We start from the raw sequence: 18,207 nt of genomic DNA, 5'->3' as shown, positions 1-18,207 counted from the left end.
CAAGAGAAATGTAATGTGCATTAGATTCATATTGTGGGGAATGTGTTTGGATCTAATCTAATGCTTGCATACATTTCTCCAATGCTTTGAGAACAGAATAACAATTGTAATCTTGCTCTGAATCAAAATAACAGAATCTGTCATTTGACATGCTGTAGTGTTTGCACTTTCATTATTGTTCATAGAATAATTGTATGCTTCCTCTTACTGTTATATTGTAGAAGTTTCCCTCTTCAAAAAACGCTGCTCAAACCATCTTCAGCAGGAATCAGTCAAAATCAGTTAGTATGTTTCAGCAGAGATATTCAACATGCTTACACACATGCTTATGCATATCTCTTTTGATAAAATGTGGCTCCTACATGTCTAGCATGTTATTTCACCACAGTTTGCATTGTTATAATAGGTTATTGATTGATTTTCAGTTTAAGGGACTAAGGTAGTATTCAGTAATGACTGAGTGCTACAAGTTTATTGCAAGTGCCCAAGGTTCACTCACCCCAAGCAATCTGGTCAATAACCAATTTTTATACTTCTATCTCCTTCAAAATTCCAAACCAATAATCCCTGTGTGTGTGTTTTTTTAATTATTTCAGTATCAGACTAACATTTCCCATGGAAATCAATATGGGTGCGATCCATTAGCCAAAAATCTGCAGTACTGCAATGCAAACATATTAAAAATATTGATCTTGCAAAGCTACTGATGTTTTGATTGACTTTAATGTTTGTAAGCAGTAATAATAGAATTTCAATGACTGAAACAAACTTTTGATTAAAATTATAGATTTTCTTGGAGGGGGCTTGCTATTTTACTGGTTTAAAGCATGTCACATGGCTTCATGCCTGCTATAAATGATTGCAGTGGGATATACTTATCCAATTCCTTATTTGTAAATATTTTAGTCTATCACAGCCTATACATCTTAAATGTACTTTGAACTGCTCTGATGCTTCAGTTCCACTTATTACTATATCACACAGTGAGGCAGAATTTTCAGACTGAGAACGGCAGAAATTGAGAGCTCTAACCCTTCTTTAACCATTATGAAACCTTTGGGAAGGCATTTAACTCTCAGTTTAAACTCCCTGAATGTAGAATGGAATTAACCTTGGAAATCAATGAACATTCTCAGTGCATTTTGAGATCAATGGACAATAAAGACCATGACTTATACACACAAAAGATTATGTGACCCAAAGATATGTCTCCTAAAGAAAGCACAGAATTCTGAAGCTGTTAGTGATCATCCAGAAATGCTCCCATTTTACGTATGAAGAGGCTGGGCTGAGGCCCCCAGTTATAATACAACTCAAGGAGCTTGTCTGAGGTCTTTGCTGACCACCCTATTTAAAACATGCTACTGTGCTCTTACGAGGCACTCTCCCATTGCTTTAAATAATTTGTCTATTTACCATATATAAGTAATATATATAAAATATCTATTTATTATCTATTTTCTCTTTTGAAATTGAAGCTCTATGCAACAGGAATTTTGTTTATCCTTCTCACTGCCAAATCCCTAGCATCTGTAATAAGTGTCTGACATAAAGGAGGACTCAGGGAATGTTTTCTGAATGAAGGAAGGCAGGCACCAGAAATGCTAATGGAAAGGAGTTGCACTGGGTAGAGTTGAAATGGGGAAAGGACTTGGTTCTCTCGACCGATGCTGCCCTGAAGTTTCATTCTTAATATATCCCTTTTTACTTCTCAGGACTTCTGGATATAAGTATCAGAGGGGATTTGAACCCATATCTATCGTACTGTGGGCTTCTCAGGCGGCACAGTGGTAAAGGATCTGCGTGCCAATGCGGGAGACGCAAAGAGATGCCAGTTTGATCTCTGGGTTGGGAAGATCCCCTGGAGAAGGCAATGGCAACCCACTCCAGTATTCTTGCCTGGGAAATCCTATAGACAGAAGACCCTGGCGGGCTATAGTCCATGGGGTCATAAAAGAGTCGGACACAACTCAGCACACACAGAGGAGCGAACAATTGTACTTTACTGTATAGTTTTGTCGGAGAAGGAAACGGTAACCCACTCCAGTATTCTTGCCTGGAGAATCCCATGGATGGAGAAACCTGGTAGGCTACAGTCCACGGGGTCACAAAGAGTCGGACACGACTGAGCGACGGAACAGAATGGTATAGTTTTGTCAAAGTTCAAGGATATTTTCAAATTAATTTTAACCACTTCATTATTTATTTATCCTTCCCTGTATTTTTTCTCTATTTGGTTGCTCTATCTTCTATGGTAAAATTGTAATACATTCTCCATATTTTTATTTGTGATACTTCATTGGAATAAAGAAAAACATCAATAGTTTAAGCAAAAAAATGGAAATTAAAACTTACCCATAAGCTCCTCTTTCATTTCTGTTCTCATCACTCCCTCATAAACCTTCAGGGGAAGCACCAATAAATAACTTGCAAGTGTGCAAGGGACTTTAGCTTCTTCAGGAAGTCTATTAGCTTTCTCCCAAATTATCCTACCATGGGGTTGTTGTAGTTCAGACTAAAGAATCAGCCTGCAATGCAGGAGACCTGGATTCGATCCCTGGGTTGGAAAGATCCCCTGGAGAAAGGAATGGCAACCCACTACAGTATTCTTGCCTGGGAAATCCCATGGACAGAGGAGCCTGGCGGGCTATAGTCCATAGGGTCACAAAAAGTCGGACACAGCTGAAGCTACTGAGCAACAACAACAAATTTCCCTAAACACATACACATTGTATTTGTAAACATACAATGCGGTTCAAAAACAAGTCCCACTGGCCCTCTTCCATAGGTCCCTGCCACCACAAACCTTCGAGAACTGTCTGCTGCTGCTGCTCTCTGGTAGGTCTAGGGGATGCAGAGGTTTACAGCCACAAGATCTGGGTTAACATCCCGTGAACCTTGGTTTGTCCTTCCGTAAAAAAGCTCGTAACACTCACTGCAAAGATGAACCATGAAACCATGAGGAGTAAAGAAGATGATACACACAGACTGAATGGCTCACGGCAGGTGTGCAATCAGATTTGGTTCCCTTCTTCTCCTCACGCATCAGTAAAAAAAAAAAAAAAAAAGGCTAACAAAGTTTCCTGCTTTTTAGTACTATTTTTCAATTCCTTAAGACTCCTACTTCTGTGAGTAGGCTCACAGAATTAGAATTTCTTTATAAAGACTGAAGAGCAGAAACTAAAACTAAAAAAGTTTTAGTTTAGATATTTGTGTGAGACCACAGGTGGTTTCCTGGGAAGCCATGAGGCTGATGGAGGGTAGAACTGTTTCCAAGATATAAATGATACAATTAAACAGGCAAAAGAAAGACTCTGATGGCTGGAGAAGATACTCTATACAAGTACCAGGGGCCTCCAGGCGGGAGGTGAGACTGCATTTCGAGCGCGGTAACAGTATTCCTCTCTTCCACTTGCTGTTACCTCTGGCTACTCCACCTTTATAAGTGGTCAGTGCCCTAACATCCTGACCGTCCTTAATCCATTCCTAGAAACTACCTTCAGCTTCATAAGCATCAACTCTTGATCTAATCCTCAAAAATAAGCGTTGGTATTACTATGACACTGCCGTTAAAAGCCTGAGTGAAATACGCTCATGACTTCATCACACACCATCCTGGCACCACAGGAAGTGTGTCCCTTTTGCTCTCTGAACCACTGTGAAAACGACCAGATCTTCACTTTTGGGGGGACCACATGCCACTTTGAGAATATGATAAAGGCTATGATTCTCTCCCTATACTTTCAATTCAACACAGAATTAAAAGGATTTTTGGAACTCCCTGGAGCTCCGCTGTGGATCTCCCAACCTGAGGGTATTCAAGGGTAATCTCTCTGAGTTGGAAAATATCAAGATGTCCTCTCTTCTCAGAGCACTGCAGGTATGTAGTATGGAGATATTTGCTCATGGGTGAAGAAGGGAAAGAGAAGAGAGAGGCAAGTTTTAAATGGAAAGTGTTATTTTTTTCTTCAAGTTAGAAAGTATTCAGATGAAGGAAAAAGACCATTCAAATGCCAGGACTTGGATGCATGCACCATAAGACGAATGCATGCAAGTCAGAAGATCTGGCTTAACTCCAAGTACAAAATATTTCAGCTCCATGGGGAAGTTAACCATAGGCCAAAACCTCAAAGCATATATATAAACCATTTAGTATTTTAAAAGGTCCAATATTTTAATTTCTCAAGAAATTCTCAAACTTCTCAGAATTTAAATAATGCAAACATTTTAAATATAGAGGGCTAGCAGTTGTTGAGAAATATTTTGGCATGGATTCTAATGGAGATTTGTTGATCTTTTTTCAGGGACACACTAGAAAATTTAAAACAGTCAGTGAGCACTTGGAAGACATCACCCTAATTTATGACTATTTTAAGGCACATCAGATTAGGGTCTGGAACTTCCAGATATCATGCTTCTAAATTGTAGGGTAAAGCACTTGTCCTCTTTAACTGAAGATAAAAATTGGAAAAACAGTATTTCAAAGGCTTCTTACTCTAGCAACCACCATCCACATATTCTTCAATTAAGTAACCATTGGTCAGAGAGCACAGAATAAAAAAGCTGTGCAGTGAAAACTCAACAAAGCTGGCAAAGAAATGCTTAGTAACGTCAACAGAGAGACTTGAGCTCAGAGACCTGAGACTCTGTAGTTGAGATCATTGCTAAATTTTTGAGGGGTTTAGAAGTTTTCAATTTATAAGGTCCTCTTCTTCCCACAAACTGGCCTTAAAACCTTATGGGGAGAAAGTGGAAATGATGGCAGATTTTATCTTCTTGGGCTCCAAAATCACTGTGGACAGTGACTGTAGCCACAAAATTAAAAGATGTTTGCTCCTTGAAAGAAAAGCTATGACAAACCCTAGTGTGATAAAAAGCAGACATCACTTTGTTGACAAAGGTCCGTATAGTCAAAGCTACAGTGTACAGATGTGAGAGTTGGACTGTAAAGAAAATTGAGTGTCAAAGGATTGATAGTTTCTAATTATGATGCTGGAGAAGACTATTGAGAGTCCCTTGGACAGCAAGGAGATCAAACCAGTCAATCCTAAAGGAAATCCACCCTGAATATTCACTGGAAAGATTGATGCTGAAGCTCTAATGCTTTGGTAGCCTGATGCAAAGAGCTGACTCACTGGAAAACATCTTGATTCTGGGAAAGATTCAGGGCAGGAGGAGAAGGGGGTGACAAAGAATGAGTTGGTAGGATAGCAATACTGACTCAATGGACATGAGTTTGAGCAAACTCTGGGAGACAGTGAAGGACAGTGAAGCCTGGCATGCTGCAGTCCATGGGGCACTAAGAGTCTGACACAATTTAGCGACCGAACAAGAAGTTATTTGAATCAGCAATTTGACTCCTAGGTATAAAACCAAGAGAAGTGAATATAGGCATTCAAAGAAAAACAGGAACATATATGTTCATACAAGCGCTATTAGAAAAAAAAACTAAGTGTCCATTAACTGATCAATAGGATAAATAAAATGTGGTGTATAGTCATACAACAGAAAATTATTCAGCAGTAGAAAAGGATGAAGAACTGATACGTGCTACAACAAGAGCCTTGAGAACATGTAGCTAAATGAAATAAGCCAGGCACAAGAAGCCACATACTCTATAATTCTATTTATATGAAATGTCCGGAATAGGCAAATTCATAAAGACACAAACAAGATTAGTGGCTGTCAGGGGCTTGGGGGAAGAGTGAATGGGTAGTGACTGTTTAATGGGTAGAGATTTTCTTATTTTGGAGTGATGAAAATACTCTGGAATTGGATAGTAGTAATGGTTGCACAAAATTGTGAAGGTGTATAAGTCAGTGAATTGTACAGTTTAAATTGGTTATAATAGTGAATAACATAAAAAATGTTATGTTTTACTTAAATTTTTAAAATGTGATCAAAATTCTTTTTTACTTTATTTGTTATAATTCTGGTGGATAAAGATATTAGTGAAACAAATTCCTAATGAAATTAAAAATTGCATATGATCATAGGTTTTTTTTTTAACTCATAAAATTTCTGTTTGATTAGGCTGAGCCTTACTGAAGTGAGAAATAATTCAGTCAGCTGGATAGTTAAGAATATTATCATAGGCTGCTGCTGCTAAGTCACTTCAGTCGTGTCCAACTCTGTGTGACCCCATAGACGGAAGCCCACCAGGCTCCCCCGTCCCTGGGATTCTCCAGGCAAGAACACTGGAGTGGGTTGCCATTTCCTTCTCCAATGTGTGAAAGTGAAAAGTGAAAGTGAAGTCGCTCAGTCGTGTCTGACCCTTAGCGACCCCACGGACTGCAGCCTACCAGGCTCCTCCATCCATGGGATTTTCCAGGCAAGAGTACTGGAGTGGCTTGCCATTATCATAGGCATATATTTATAATTCTCGTAAAACATGACAAAGACAAAGAGGGGAATAAATTTACTTTGCCCAAAATTCATTGGAAGCTGAGCAACTCTGCTTTGGATAAACAAACAAATCTTACCAAAAGTAGGGATTTAACTGTCAAAAGATAAAGGAATTATTGCTTTATATTTACCCTTTTTGTATGTGCAAAAGCAGTGAGGTCTTTTTTTTTTTTTCTCTCTCTCTTTCTCCAGGATACAAGGCAAGATCCACTTGGTAAAATTTGGGAAAATTGAAATGAAGTAAACTTACCAAATATTCGTAAAGCACCTAATTACATACCTACACCATGGTCACTATATTCAACTTAATTTTTAAATATATTTTTATTTTATATTTACTTTTTAAATTTAAAAATTTATTAATTTTTAGCATTTATTCTTTTTTTAATATAATTTAAGGGTATACTTTTTTTGTTGTTTAGAAATCAAGCTATACCAAAAACTTTTATAGCTTCATTATGGTTCAATTCTAAATATTTTCTAGATTTATTCTTTGATCTATAAGTTATTTGGAGGACTTTTTCTTTCTCTACTCTTTTACTTCCTTCCCAGTATTTATTGTAAAAAGATTTCAACTTGTAAGAGTTGTAACAGCACAATGATTATACCTATACTTTTCCCCTAGATTCAGTAACTGTTAACACTTTGTCATATGCGCTTCTTTGCTGTCACATACTTTCTGCCCCCTGAACCATTTGAGGGTTAACTACAAACAAAATGATTTTTTTTTTTTACCAACTTTACTACTGCAAATATTTGTTTTCTGTCTGTGTCATAAGAGTTGCATTGGGATACATTCTTTATAGTCCTTCATCCTTGTAAAAGTAAGTTAGAAAGTACAGTAATAATCTTGACTTTTCTGTAAAATTTGTCATTATTCTATATGCACTCTGAAGGTAATGTGCCTTCTTTTTTTTTTTTTTGGTATGATAATATTTTGATTTCTGACTTGGAGGTATTTTTCCATGTTAAATGGTCCTCTGCACCTTTCTTTTATTTATTTTAATTGGAGGCTAATTACTTTATTGTATTGGTTTTGCCATACACTGACATGAATCTGCCCCAGGTGTACATGTGTTCCCCGTCTTGAACCCCCCGCCCACCTCCCTCCCCATCCCATCCCTCTGGTTCATCCCAGTACACCAGCCCTGAGCACCCTGTATCATGCATTGAACCTGGACTGGCGATTCGTTTCACATATGATAATATACATGTTTCAGTGCCATTCAATTCAAATCTTTCCCCTTTCCAAGTCACATCTTCCATAGACATGGCACACATACCCATACATCCATTCTGTTAACCTTAGCCTTGCTGCGTATAACCCTCATCTGGGTACTTACTTTCTGCTTTTATTTAAAACTTTTTACTTTGTATTGGGGTATACAGCCAATTAACAATGTTGGACAGCTTCAGTTGAACAGTGAAGGGACTCAGTCATACATATACATGTATCTACCCTTCTGCAATCTCCCCTCTCACCCAGGTTTTTCTGTTTTAATTTAAATTTTAGTTGCAAGACACATTGCTTCAGTGAGATGATAATCTCCTTCAAGATAGGGTGCAGGCCTTTTCAACCTCATGGTGAATGGATACTAAACTTCTTTCTCAACTTAACTAAAATACTCTAGCATGATACTTGTAGAGGAATGTGACTGCTTTGAAGATTATATATATTTTACTCAGTTATACAGAAGTGCTATAAACTCAAATAAATTAGTACCATAGTTTGGTTGCCAATTGATTTTTGTGTCACTGAATCTAACCCTCATATTCTCCAGATCAAAGAATTTTCCTGCTGAGAGTTCTTACAGCTTCTCTAGTTTCAGTTCAGTTCAGTTCAGTTCAGTCGCTCAGTCGTATCCGAGTCTTTGCGACCCCATGAATCACAGCACGCCAGGCCTCCCTGTCCATCACCAACCCCTGGAGTTCACTCAAACTCATGTTCATCGAGTCGGTGATGCCATCCAGCCATCTCATTCTCTGTCGTCCGCATCTCCTCCTGCCCCCAACCCCTCCCAGCATCAGAGTCTTTTCCAGTGAGTCAACTCATCGCATGAGGTGGCCAAAGTATTGCAGTTTCAGCTTCAGCATCAGTCCCTCCAATGAACACCCAGGATTGATCTCCTTTAGAATGGACTGGTTGGATCTCCTTGCAGTCCAAGGGACCCTCAAGAGTCTTCTCCAGCACCACAGTTCAAAAGCATCAATTCTTCAGCAATCAGCTTTCTTCACAGTCCAACTCTCACATCCATACATGACCACGGGAAAAACCATAGCCTTGACTAGACGGACCTTTGTTGGCAAAGTAATGTCTCTGCTTTTTAATATACTATCTAGGTTGGTCATATCTTTCCTTCCAAGGAGTAAGCGTCTTTTAATTTCATGGCTGCAATCAGCATCTGCAGTGATTTTGGAGCCCAAAAATATAAAGTCTGACACTGTTTCCACTGTTTCCCCATCTATTTCCCATGAAGTGATGGGACTAGATGCCATGATCTTTGTTTTCTGAATGTTGAGCTTCAAGCCAACCTTTTCACTCTCCTCTTTCACTTTCATCAAGAGGCTTTTGAGTTCCTCTTCACTTTCTGCCATAAGGGTGGTGTCATCTGCATATCTGAGGTTATTGATATTTCTCCCAGCAATCTTGATTCCAGCTTGTGCTTCTTCCAGCCCAGCGTTCCTCATGATGTACTCTGCATATAAGTTAAACAAGCAGGGTGACAATATACAACCTTGACGTACTCCTTTTCCTATTTGGAACCAGTCTGTTGTTCCATGTCCAGTTCTGTTGCTTCCTGACCTGCATACAGGTTTCTCAAGAGGCAGGTCAGGTGGTCTGGTATTCCCATCTCTTTCAGAATTTTCCACAGTTTATTGTGATCCACACAGTCAGAGGCTTTGGCATGGTCAATGAAGCAGAAATAGATGTTTTTCTGGAACTCTTTTGCTTTTTCCACGATCCAGCTGATGTTGGCAATTTATCTCTGGTGCCTCTGCCTTTTCTAAAACCTGCTTGAACATCTGGAAGTTCATGGTTTAGTCATACATAAATATAATCCTATAATTTTTCAAGTTGAGGAAACAAATCTACAGAAGTGACTGATATTAAAAAAAATTTAAAACCAAAACCAAAACTCGAATTAGATGAGTTAATAGATTTGAAGTACTTAGACTAGGGTCTGGTTGATAAGCAAGGGCTTCAAAATACTATTAACCTCAGAATCAAGGTTTTTCAGTCATTTTCTGTTAAAACACATTACCTCAGAATTCTACAGTGAAATAATGAAGACAATCGTGTGGGGAGCATGTTACACGTTCTTTTCGGAGCAAGAGATACACGCCAGGAAATCAGGCAGCGGCCATCCACAGAAGAGGATCAAACTATTCTTGCCTTCCAGACGTTGTGAAGTGGCTGCCTATGGGCCTGATCTGAATGGTAGTTATTTTACTTGACCTATGTAACAGTTTCAAAAACTTAAATTAGTTGCGACACTTAAAATTAGAGAGATTTCAAACAGACATGCAGATTTCTGACTTCTTTGGGAAAATGAGAAAAACCTGACAACAATGGGCTTGCGTTCCTGAAAGTCACCCATTTGCTGGGGTTTGAATTTGTAATTCCTTCCTTTAACTAAGGTCTTAATTACGATTAATGCATAGAATGATAACTTTGATTCATGTAGTAAGAACCACATTAGTTAGAAAATACTGCTATTTGTTTGTTATACATAACTACTAGCTATACCTAGTAGCTATTTCCTACAGTAGGAAAATGGATTATTATAATAAGGATAAAAACAAAACTGTAGTATTTAAAGGGTTAATTACAATTGAGCAGAAAATCCATTTAAAGGGAAGAACCTTCTCGCTGGATTTTAGGCACACAATACCACTGTATTTTTCTTATATGAGAGATACTGGTCCAATAACCTTGATTCATTTGTTAAATAAAAACAAATGACACCATTATATTTGGAACCATTTTTTTTTCCTAATCTAAATATAGCTCTTAAGATCTGAAGATGTTTTAGTTAGCCTGCTTTTGACCGGAACTAAGCGGCTGTAAGAGAAAACATTAAAAATAAAAATAGGTTAAAACACATTAAATATCCTCTCTCCGCCACCTTACATTTTTTGGTGCTAAAACATATGCTTTGCCACCTGCAGATAAAAGTCACACACTGAGAGTGTATATTCTGACAAGAATTACTAGTTACAAGCTTGCCTAGTGATTTTGGACAGTAGCACTTAAGAAACCTTCAATCTGGCAGTTTTATCACCGCACATTTTGTAACGTATTCCTACAGTCTAGTACAAGTTTGGGGATCTGACCTTTGGGAGAAAACAAAATAAAATGAAACCAAAAAGATCCCAGGGTAGCATTTTGATTCAGCTTGTTCTATTTTTTTCGTCAGATACGTACATTTTTCTCCCACTGATTTTACATCCCGATGACAATGAAAATTTTTGTATTTTTGGATAGAAGTGAATTTCTATTAAAAGATCAAGAAAATCTCCATTTCTAGGCACTGGAAAAATCTACTGCCAGAGTTAAAAATCATAGTTGCTCCATAAGGAATTTACTTTCCCATCTTATATTTCCTTTACCCTTGCTCGCTTTTCTATTTTATCTGATTCTGTATTTATATAGTTAATGTTTCATCTTGTTCCAAAAGGGGGTTTGCGGCTTACAAAAAGAAACTCAGGCAGGACTTCCAGCGATGGCAAGCTATGAGACTGGCAAATCTTCTCCCTAAATACAACCAGGAAAGTTGACAAAATTGTCAAGTGCAACCATTTCAGCACTCCAGAAATCAACCAAAGGCAAAACAACAACTTGAGAAGTGTTTATTCACGACACACTGCTGAACGGCAGGTAAGGACAGAGGTGATCTGTTGTCAGCATCAGCATCGTGGAGCTTCCAGGGTGGAAACTGGCCATGAAAAGCGAGGGCTGACTTGACATGGAGCAGAAGGAGAAAAACCCATGGGTAAGGGTATTATCAAGCACATAAAGCAAACCCAGTGGGACACTAACCATAAAAGTCCATGACCCTTCTCAGTAGAGGTTGGGATCTTACTTGGGGTGATATGCAGACCAGTGGATTAGTCAGATTTTTAATAGAGAGATCCTGGAAGTGAGAAAGCCACTGAGAGCCTAGAAGAATCCCCATGCATCTGTCTTGTCTGGGAGTATAAGCGCTGGCACAGACAGAAATCTCAGGAAAGTCCAGGAGAAAATAAAAGATTGAGGTGGACTTGAAAACTACAAGAACTTTTTATACCTTCTTCAACTCACACACAGATTCAACCAGAGCCTTAGTGTCTTGGGATGACTGTGCAAACTCTGAGATTACAATATGCAGGCAAAGGGGTGACCTCCAGGAAGCCAGACTAAAATGAAAATAGGAATGTTTAAAAATTGCAGCAGTAACAATAACCCTGAAGGGAAAAAAAAATCAGAATCTAGAGTTTCTGTCATTACTCCTATTCAGTATCACACAGAATATTGTAGCCAATGCAGCCAGCAAGAAAAGAAATGAAAGGCACGCATATTGGAAAGGAAGATATACACTGTCTTTATTCATAGATGACTTGGTCCTGTATGAAGGAAATCATAAACATTCTACCAGAAAAATTTGGTAATAAACTAATAAACACAGTTGAGTAAGGTCACAGGATATAAAGTGAAGTCGCTCAGTCGTGTCCGACTTTTTGCAACCCCAAGGACTGTAGCCCACCAGTCTCCTCCATCCATGGTATTTTCTAGGCAAGAGTACTGGAGTGAGTTGCCATTTCCTTCTCCAGGGGATCTTCCCGACCCAGGCATCGAACCTGGGTCTCCCACATTGCGGGCAGACACTTTACTGTCTGGGCCACCAGGGAATCCCCAGGATACAAAATCAATAGGCAAAAATCAATTTTAATTCCTTATACTAGGAACAAACAATTTTAAAATGAAATTAAGAAAAAAAGTCTATGATAGAATCAAAAAGAATAAAAAATTAAGAGTATATTTTACAAAGAAGTGTAAAAACACTAAAAAAACACTAAGAGAAATTTCAGATGATCTAAATAAAGAAAAAAGAAGAACTTAAACTACCTAATTTCAAAATTTACTGTAAAGTTACAGTAATTAAAACACCATGGTGCTGGTATGAAAAACAGCTATTAAGATCAATGGAACAAAATATAAAGTCTATTAATAAGTCTTCAGTTAGTTGATTTTTTAGAAAAATACAAGGCAATTCAATGGGGGAAAAGATAGTTGGTTTTTGCAGCAAATGGTGGTGGGAAAATTAGATGTCCACATGTCAAAAAATCAACTTAGATCCTTACTATATACCATACACAATAATCAACTGAAAATGAATCATACCTAAATGTTAGATCTAAAACTATAAAACTTCTGCAACAAAAAAGGAAATAATTTTTGTAACCTTGAGTTTGGCAAAGATTTTTTAGATATGATGCCAAAACCATGACCCATAAAAGAATGGTAAATCATCAAATTTTGAACTCATAAAAACTTCTGCTCTTCAAAATATACCATTTAGAAGGAAGAGATAAACTGCAGCTGAGGATAAAATATTTGTAAATCACACATCTGATAAGAGACTTGTTGCCAGAATACATAAAGAACTCCTTCAATAATAAGACAAACATCAGATTTAAAATTAGGCAAAAGGTCCCATCATTTCATGGCAAATAGATGGGGAAACAGTGGAAACAGTGACGGATTTTAATTTTTTGGGCTCCAAAATCACTGCAGATAGTGACTGCAGCCATGAAATTAAAAGACGATTGCTCCCTGGAAGAAAAGTTATGACCAACAGAGACAGCATATTAAAAAGCAGAGGTCAACAATTTGCCAACAAAGGTCAACCCTTTGCCAACAAAGGTCCATCTAGTCAAAGCTACGGTTCTTCTAGTAGTCATGTATGGATGTGAGAGGTGGACTATAAAGAAAGCTCAGTGCCGAAGAATTGATGCTTTTGAACGATGGTGCTGGAGAAGACTCTTAAGAGTCCCCTGAAGTGCAAGGAAATCCAACCAGTCAACCCTAAAGGAAATCAGTCCTGAATATTCATTGGAAGGACTGATGCTGAAGCTGAAACTCCAATATTCTGGCCACCTGATGTGAAGAACTGACTCATTGGAAAAGACCCTGATGCTGGGAAAGATTGAAGGCGGGAGGAGAAGGGGACGACAGAGGATGAGATAGTTGGATGGCATCACTGACTCAAAGGTCATGAGTTTGAGTGAACTCCGGGAGTTGGTGATGGACAGGGAGGCCTGGCGTGCTGCAGTCCATGGGGTCACAAAGAGTCAGACACAACTGAGCGACTGAACTGAACTTAAAAGAAAAAGAGGCACTTCACCAAAGAAAACAAAACATATGGCTAACAAACGTAAGAAAACACATTTAACATCAAGTAGTAACAAATTAAAACTACACTGAGATAATACCACATACCTATCTTATTGTTGTTGTTATTTAGTAGCTAAGTCATGTCTAACTCTTTGTGACCCCCATGGACTATAGCCTACCAGGCACCTCTGTTTATGGGATTTCCCAGGCAAGAATACTGGGGTGGGTTGCCATTTCCTTCTCCAGGGATCTTCCCGACCCAAGGATCGAACCTGCGTCTCCTGCTTGGCAGGTGGATACTTTACCACTGAGCCACCTAGGAAGCCCACATATCTACCAGGATGGCTATAATCAAAAAGACTGACTATACCAAGTGTTTGTGAGGATGTGAACAAACCTAATCTCTCATACTTTGCTGCTGTGAATATAAAATAGTGTAGCTACTTTGAAAAATAGTTTTCCAGCTCCTTAAAAAGCTAAATATAAACTACTACATACAGAATGGATAAATAACAAGGTCCTACCATACAGCATAGGAAACTATTGATATATTCAATATCATGTGATAAGCCATAATGGAAAATATAAAAAAGAATGTATATATATAATTGAGTCACTTTTTTGTACAGCAGAAATTAACACATCATTGTAAATCAACTATACTTCAATAAAATGATAAATTAAAAAAAAAAAAGCTAAGTATAAACTTGCCAAATGACCCACACTCCTAACTTTCACTCCTAAGTTTACACTCAAGATAAACGAAAACATATGTCTGGACTGATTCATATGTGAATGTTCATAGCAGTATCATACAAAATAGCTCCAAGCTGAAAATAATTCAAATGCCCATTAACTGGCAAAGAGATGGATGAAATAGTATATCCACACAATGGAATGCTAGTTAGCAATAAAAAGGAATAAATTATTCCATGGCTGAATTTCATAAACACTGTAAGCAAAGTGAGCCAGACATAAGAGACCACATACTGTATAATTCTGTTCATATGATATTTGCAGAAAAGGCTAATCCATGGAACTAGCAGATCACTGGTTGTCTGGGGCTATGGGCGGGAGCAAGACTAACTGCAAATAAGCACAAAGAAGTTTCCTGGGGTGATGGGAATATTCTAAAATGGGATTGTGGGGATAATTGTGCAACTATTAATTTGCTTTAAAAAACTACTGCATTGTACATTTAAAATGGACGTATTTAATAGTACATAAATTCTACTTAAATAACACTATTGAAAATGAACACAATCTAAAATTATAAGAAAACAAAAACATTTGAGGAAGTCAAGGAAAAGCAAAAACTGGATAATAAAATAATGAATGAGTGTGATCAGTCCTCTTTAGTTGCTACAGGTGAGATGCACATCAGCTCTAAGCTTTCAAAACATCTAAAGCTTGGAGGGCACTACACTGGGTATGTCAGGGGTTCCCAAACATGGGAAACCACCGGGGATTACAGATTATCTGGATCCCACCTTAGACATTCTAATTGGATTGTAATAGGAAAGACATCTTGGCTGCTAAGATATTCATTGTTCATATGATAAAAAAAAAAATAATCAGGGAAGAACTGAATTCTGGGAAGAACTTCTCCTACGAGTCCTCCTGAGAGAGAGCCTCGTAAGATGCAGTGGGTTACTGCCGCTAAGTCAGCTTCCTCCTGGCCCATTGTGGGGTGCAGAGACTGTGACCCTTCAGTCCTTAGGGCAGCCAAGGGGACCAGGACCCTCTCAATCCACACCAGGGTACTGAACAAGTATTATTCTCTTATAACATATGCCATACAATAAAAAGCACTTCACCTACAAGATATCTGTATCAGCTATAATAGGGAGTTTCATGTAATTGTTTCTTTTAACAAGATTATTGTAAAATAGGATACAATTTGGTTAAAACATTTCTGCAAGAGGCCAAAAGTCTCCAGTTATCTATGACCTGGCTTCATTTATTCCATAGTATTATATATCTAGGTATAAAACTCACCTGAACTTTTAGGTGGCACTCATGTCAGGTAATTTACATTATTTATTAATGAGGTCACCTTCCCTCACTATGGGGCCAAGTTTGGCCAGAGGAGCTGGCCGTGTTGCCCAATGAATGTTCCCCGATGCCTGGGAAGCCGTGAAGGGCCTTCGGTGTCCATGTCTTGAAATCTACCGTTTTACATGTGGTTTTTAAGCTCATTTTTACCACAACATATACTGAATTGCACAATAATAAGCTTGCAGATGTTATTCATGTTATTTATGAGGGATTGACCTTAGACTAAAAAATTATAGTTACTCTTTAGTCTCAATCTTCCCCTCCTTCTCTATTTAAGTTAATTCCATACAGAGAGACTGGTTACATGCCACTGGGGAGCATTAAGATTCTACTCTTCAGAATTTTTTTAGAAACGAAATTTCAGGTAAAGTTGCTGGTGTAGAAGCTTACCGATATGGGGTATGGCTTATGGTATCATATATTCTCTTGGTCATTTGCGATCCTTACTCAGGAGGATCTTCCTAACAAGTTTTCCCAGCAAACATGACTTTGAGGGGAAAGCCTTGATAAGTACATTAGTTAATCTTTATGGTTCTCCACCCCATTAGTCACATCATTACAAGAGAGTTCACCAACTACAGACAGTAAAATCATCTTACATATTAACTTCCTATATGATACATCAGGTTCTTACACCAGGAGCTCCTGTTTTAAATAAAAAAGTGAGGTTCTTGCCCATATATATATAACCACAATGTTCCATCTAACTATAAAGAAATTCCATTCTTCCCTTAATGAATTTTTACTACCTGTGAAACTGAACCAAGAGGATTTTACTCTTCTTATATGGATACTGAAATCACCTTGGTTTACTCTGAAAATGAAAGAATGAAAGTGCATGAATATACTTATATTTCTAAAATGTGTGTATAATTGAAAGGAGTTCAGTGAAAAGTACAAATGCGAGCACAGCAAAATGAAGAAAATTAGTTCATGAACGTAAAACTTAAGGAAAAACAATAGCTATGAGAGTTTTAAAAAGCACCCTTAAATCACTTTATCAGTTTAAAATCTATCCCAAATAGAGAACTGCCTTCTGCTGCAATCCCCTTAAGTCGTCTTGTTAAATTCTGTCTCAACATGTGTTACTGTAGTTCCACACTTTTACCTTTGCACTTTGTAGTGTGTGGAGAGCAACATCATTAACCACTGCTAGGTAGTGTTTACGTTAGTTCTCGAAAGGTTAAGAAGCTGATTATAGCTAAAATCAGCTTTGCCGGAGGCTTCAGGGGCTCTGTGTAATCAAATTAGACAGCAGGGCACAGTGTCACCTAACACAAACCAGTGGCACTTTCTGCTTTGCTCTGACCCCTTTCCCCATCCCCCATTTTTTACTAGAGGAACAACTCAACACTTTGTCCTTTTACTGGATAATTTTCAAAGACTTGCTTCTAATAAATTTGACATGCAATCTCATAAGATGTCCACCTGTTCAAAAGTAATGAGAGCAGGTAGAGACATTTCTGAAAAAAAATTTTGGGAAAAAAATCTTGTTAAAGAGAAGTCTACCTTTAGAGAGACTGAGATGTCTTAAAGTATATTCTTAAAAGGCAGGGGACAATGTGGTCACATGTATTAATATATGATATTATTAATACGGACATTTCCTAGGCTTGGACAGACTGTCAGTTTTGTTCTGCAAAAATAAACCAAAAACGCATAATGGCTTATCTGCTTCCAAGAGAACTCAGAGAACTTTTCAAACATGATAGATAACGCATTAGCATTTCTAAGAAGCCATGGGTAACCCACTCTGCTCATCCTCTCTCCATCTCGAATCTTTGAAGTCAGGCAAGGTGAACTATATAATGGACGCATTTAAGGAGGAGGTTTAATAAGGTGAGAAGAGCACGCCAGCACTACCTCAGAGACTCCTTTTCCACAAGGTTCCACATTTAAATGCAGCAAGAAGCATTAGTCAAATCCAAATCTTGCTACCTCTGAGCCGAAAGGGAGCAAAAGCATGAACACTAGATATTCAAAAAGAAAAGCAATGGCAAATTTAAATAAAATCTAGACTCCTGTTCTTAAAAAAATTCATGAATCATTACTAAAAGTATATTTGACTTTCAACTTTCGGTTCAAATTCTACATATTTATTAATGAGCTTGAAACACAGAAACATCAGACATATGAGTGATTGGGAGAATGTGAATTTTTGCTAATGATTTATTCTGGGCAATAAAATCAAAACTTGCTATTTTAATTGATTAAGTCATAAAGAGTTCCTGGCGAAGTCAAATCTTGCTATTTGCACAGTCAGACAATTTCTGCTAATCCAGCAGTACTTAACAAATTCACATGTGGTTAGCTTGTCTTGCTGTAGCTGTATATCACATTTCTGTGCTGCAAGCTGTGCAAAAAAAATC

General features: G+C 37.9%; 1 protein-coding gene across 5 annotated transcripts in view; it reads right to left on the bottom strand.

The window, feature by feature from the left end:
- The window catches only part of ARB2A (ARB2 cotranscriptional regulator A), a 422,973-nt gene that overhangs the window by 83,222 nt on the left and 321,544 nt on the right, over window positions 1-18,207 (bottom strand). Inside the window, exon 11 of one of the 5 annotated variants that reach the window (XM_055429380.2) lies at window positions 12,646-18,191. The exons of the other annotated variants lie outside the window; for them this stretch is intronic. Within the exon in view, the coding sequence (XP_055285355.1) occupies window positions 18,172-18,191 (20 nt within the window). The 3' untranslated portion in view covers window positions 12,646-18,171. Of the gene's footprint in view, window positions 1-12,645; window positions 18,192-18,207 lie in introns of those variants that run through there. 5 annotated transcript variants of the gene reach the window in all.

The sequence above is a fragment of the Moschus berezovskii genome, chromosome 8 (genome assembly GCF_049115385.1).
Source record: "Moschus berezovskii isolate FMDL1 chromosome 8, NW_MosBer_1.0, whole genome shotgun sequence".
NCBI classification, from domain to species: domain Eukaryota; kingdom Metazoa; phylum Chordata; class Mammalia; order Artiodactyla; family Moschidae; genus Moschus; species Moschus berezovskii.
This window is presented reverse-complemented; position numbering and strand designations above follow the sequence as displayed.